We start from the raw sequence: 2,584 nt of genomic DNA, 5'->3' as shown, positions 1-2,584 counted from the left end.
TACCCGATCCGTTTCACTGGAGGTGCTGCTGGGGATTGGACCTAGGAGCCCATGAGCCACAGACCCAGACATCTGTTCAAGGCTGTTGGCTCAGCTTAGTGGCTTCTTCAGCTTTACGTGTAGCCATGACATGCATATGCCTCCTGAAGCAGACTTGCCTTCTCCTCTTCCGCTGAGCTTTCACCAGAGCTCTGGCTCCTGGGGTCACATGGCCAGGCTGCCTCTGCTTACAGACGTTTCTCTGTGTCCATCATAGCTAGGCCTGTAGCGGGCTCAACCATGGGTGGGTCTTCAGAGTAAGACCAACCACCATCAGGACACGTAAGTTTTCCCCATGGGGGAGCCGTGGCTACGTGGGTCAGGGCCAGGAAAATGGCGTGGGAGGAGAGCTCTGAAGCTCTTCCAGTCTGGATCAGGCCCGTGCTCACCCGGGAATTCAGCTTCTGTCTGAGGACTCCTGGCATCAGTGTGGGGAACCCGTGGGCTTTGGGCATCCAACCGACTTACGTTAGGCGTGGCAATGGCGGGAGAAGGCTCTTTTCCCAAGAAGGGGTGAGCATTATCCTTACATATCCCTGGTTTTACTTGTGTTGATTTCCCAGAGTTCTCTTCATGTCCCGCCCTTTCTCTTTCTCAGGGATGTCACATTTGCCCCTGAATGAAAGCACCTGGACAATGAACGGCAAGGTGGAGCAATTGCTAAGTAAGGCGAGAGGCTTGTCCGTGGAAGAGAGAGCTGACGGGGAGGAGCCGCCCTCTGCTCTGGACACTGAGGCGGTACCTTTGGTCTCACGGGAGCCTCCTTTCTGTGTAGGCCACGATGAGAAGACTTCCCAGCCAGAAGTCTCTGATTCCTTGCTGCTGTTTCTGAACCGGAAAGGGTATGAGGCCACCTTCCAAAGCCTGTATGACCTTTCGTTTTCCTTTCTCAAGACTCTGTTTTGTGGCTATGCCAGTGAGGAAGACCTGACCGATTACTTAGGCTTGGTGAGGGAAGCCGCAAAACGAGCCCGCCTGCTGTGGGCCTTGGCACGGCTGTGCTGTCTCTTGGGGAGGATGAGTGTCCGGAAGCTCAAGCTGTCTCAAGCACGAGTTTATTTTGAAGAAGCCTTGGCGACCTTACAAGGAGACTTTGGAGACCTCTGCCTTGTCACCACTCTCTATGCAAACCTGGCCGGGATCTACCTGAGGCAGAGGAACAGAGAGAAATGTGCCAGCCTCCTCGACAAGGCTGCCGCTTTGCTCATGGGGGTTCCCAACTACATCAGCAGCACGGCCATGGAGTCAGCGGTTCTGAAGCACGCTCTAAAGAGAGCCGTCCTCAGCCACAGCAGGCGTGCAGAAGCCAGAGCCTGCTCCCTGCTAGCAAAGCACTATTTGAACTTTAAGCAAGGGGAAGAAGCACTGCCCTTCCTGGAACGGCTGCAGCTTCTGAACGAAGAAGTGGGCTTCCAAGACAGCTCCTCGTTAGCAGACGGCTGTTTTCTGCTTGGCCAGCTCTATGGGCGGAAGTGTTTGCCTCACCTGGTGCTCAGCTGCGCCCAGAAGGCCTCCTCTTGCAGCTCAGGTACTTTGCCCGAGTCTTTCAGAAGCATCGGCCTCGTAGTTAAAAATGGCCCCCAGGCTGTGGGGCAGGCACCCCCCGCCCAGATTGCTCCTTATCTCAGGCAGATGCTCCCCTTGCTGGACAGCAGCAGCAGCGCGCATGGGAAACTGCACGGAGCTGTCTGCGGCACCCTTTCTGTGCTCTGCAGCCGTCACAAGCAGTACAGGAAAGCCATTGATTACATGGAGCAGGGCCTGGATAGAAATGTGCAGGCAGGCACCAAAGAAATCATTAACCACTTGGCTTTTCTCAGTTGGCTGTACATTCTCAACAGGCAAAACATGGTTGCTGTGGATATTTTGAATGCCATAATTGAGTCTTCCCAGAGCAGCCATCAGCAGTTGGGTGTTGCACATAACATGCTGGCCATTGCCTTGGAACGGCTGCATGACACCAAGCGAGCGGCGGAAAGCTACTATAAAGCCCTGCGCATTTCACAGGAGACCGGCATGATGCAGAATCAGGCAGTCGCTTTGGCCAACTTGGGGGTCCTTTGTTGGCATTCCTCGGCCAGAAGTCTTGGGGAACGCTTCTTGTTGAGAGCAGTCAAGGTGTTCTCTGGACTGCCCAGTGTCGACTGGGGCATAGATTTTATAGAAATCCTCCTCCGGCTGGGGGGCTGCTATGCCAATGGTGCGTGTAAAGAAGCAGCCAGGTGTTGTTACGAATGGGCATTCTTGGTGGCCCTGGAAACAGACCATTTGGAAGGTGAGTCTATTCCCAGTCTTCCCAACCTAGATTTGGATATATTTCTTTTCCTTTGAGGGCCTTCTGACTCCTGAGAGGAGGAGCCACTCCCTGCACTCAGAAATGTCAGGAAAGTGACTCGGCAGTGTTCTTCATTCTCTGTCTCAAAACTGTTAAGCCATAAGTCCCCTTGAAGTTTTCCTAGTAAGTTTTCTCAGTTGTTACCGCTTCAGTACTCCTCCATCACATAATGGAGAGCACCACCCATTTGCTTGAATTGGTCATTGCGCA

The 2,584-nt window shown here is 53.7% G+C and overlaps 1 protein-coding gene across 1 annotated transcript; it reads left to right on the top strand.

Moving 5' to 3' along the window:
* Positions 1 to 637: 637 nt before the first annotated feature.
* Positions 638 to 2,314, top strand: LOC107125009 (SH3 domain and tetratricopeptide repeat-containing protein 1-like; the record flags this gene model as incomplete). The annotated part of the gene is made up of 1 exon (XM_015428487.1): positions 638 to 2,314. A coding segment is annotated over one exon (1,677 nt), but the record flags the coding sequence as incomplete, so codon positions are not given.
* Between the last annotated feature and the right edge of the window lie 270 nt (positions 2,315 to 2,584).

This window comes from Gekko japonicus, unplaced genomic scaffold, assembly GCF_001447785.1.
Source record: "Gekko japonicus isolate JY-2015 unplaced genomic scaffold, Gekko_japonicus_V1.1 scaffold14125, whole genome shotgun sequence".
Lineage (NCBI taxonomy): Eukaryota > Metazoa > Chordata > Lepidosauria > Squamata > Gekkonidae > Gekko > Gekko japonicus.
This window is presented reverse-complemented; position numbering and strand designations above follow the sequence as displayed.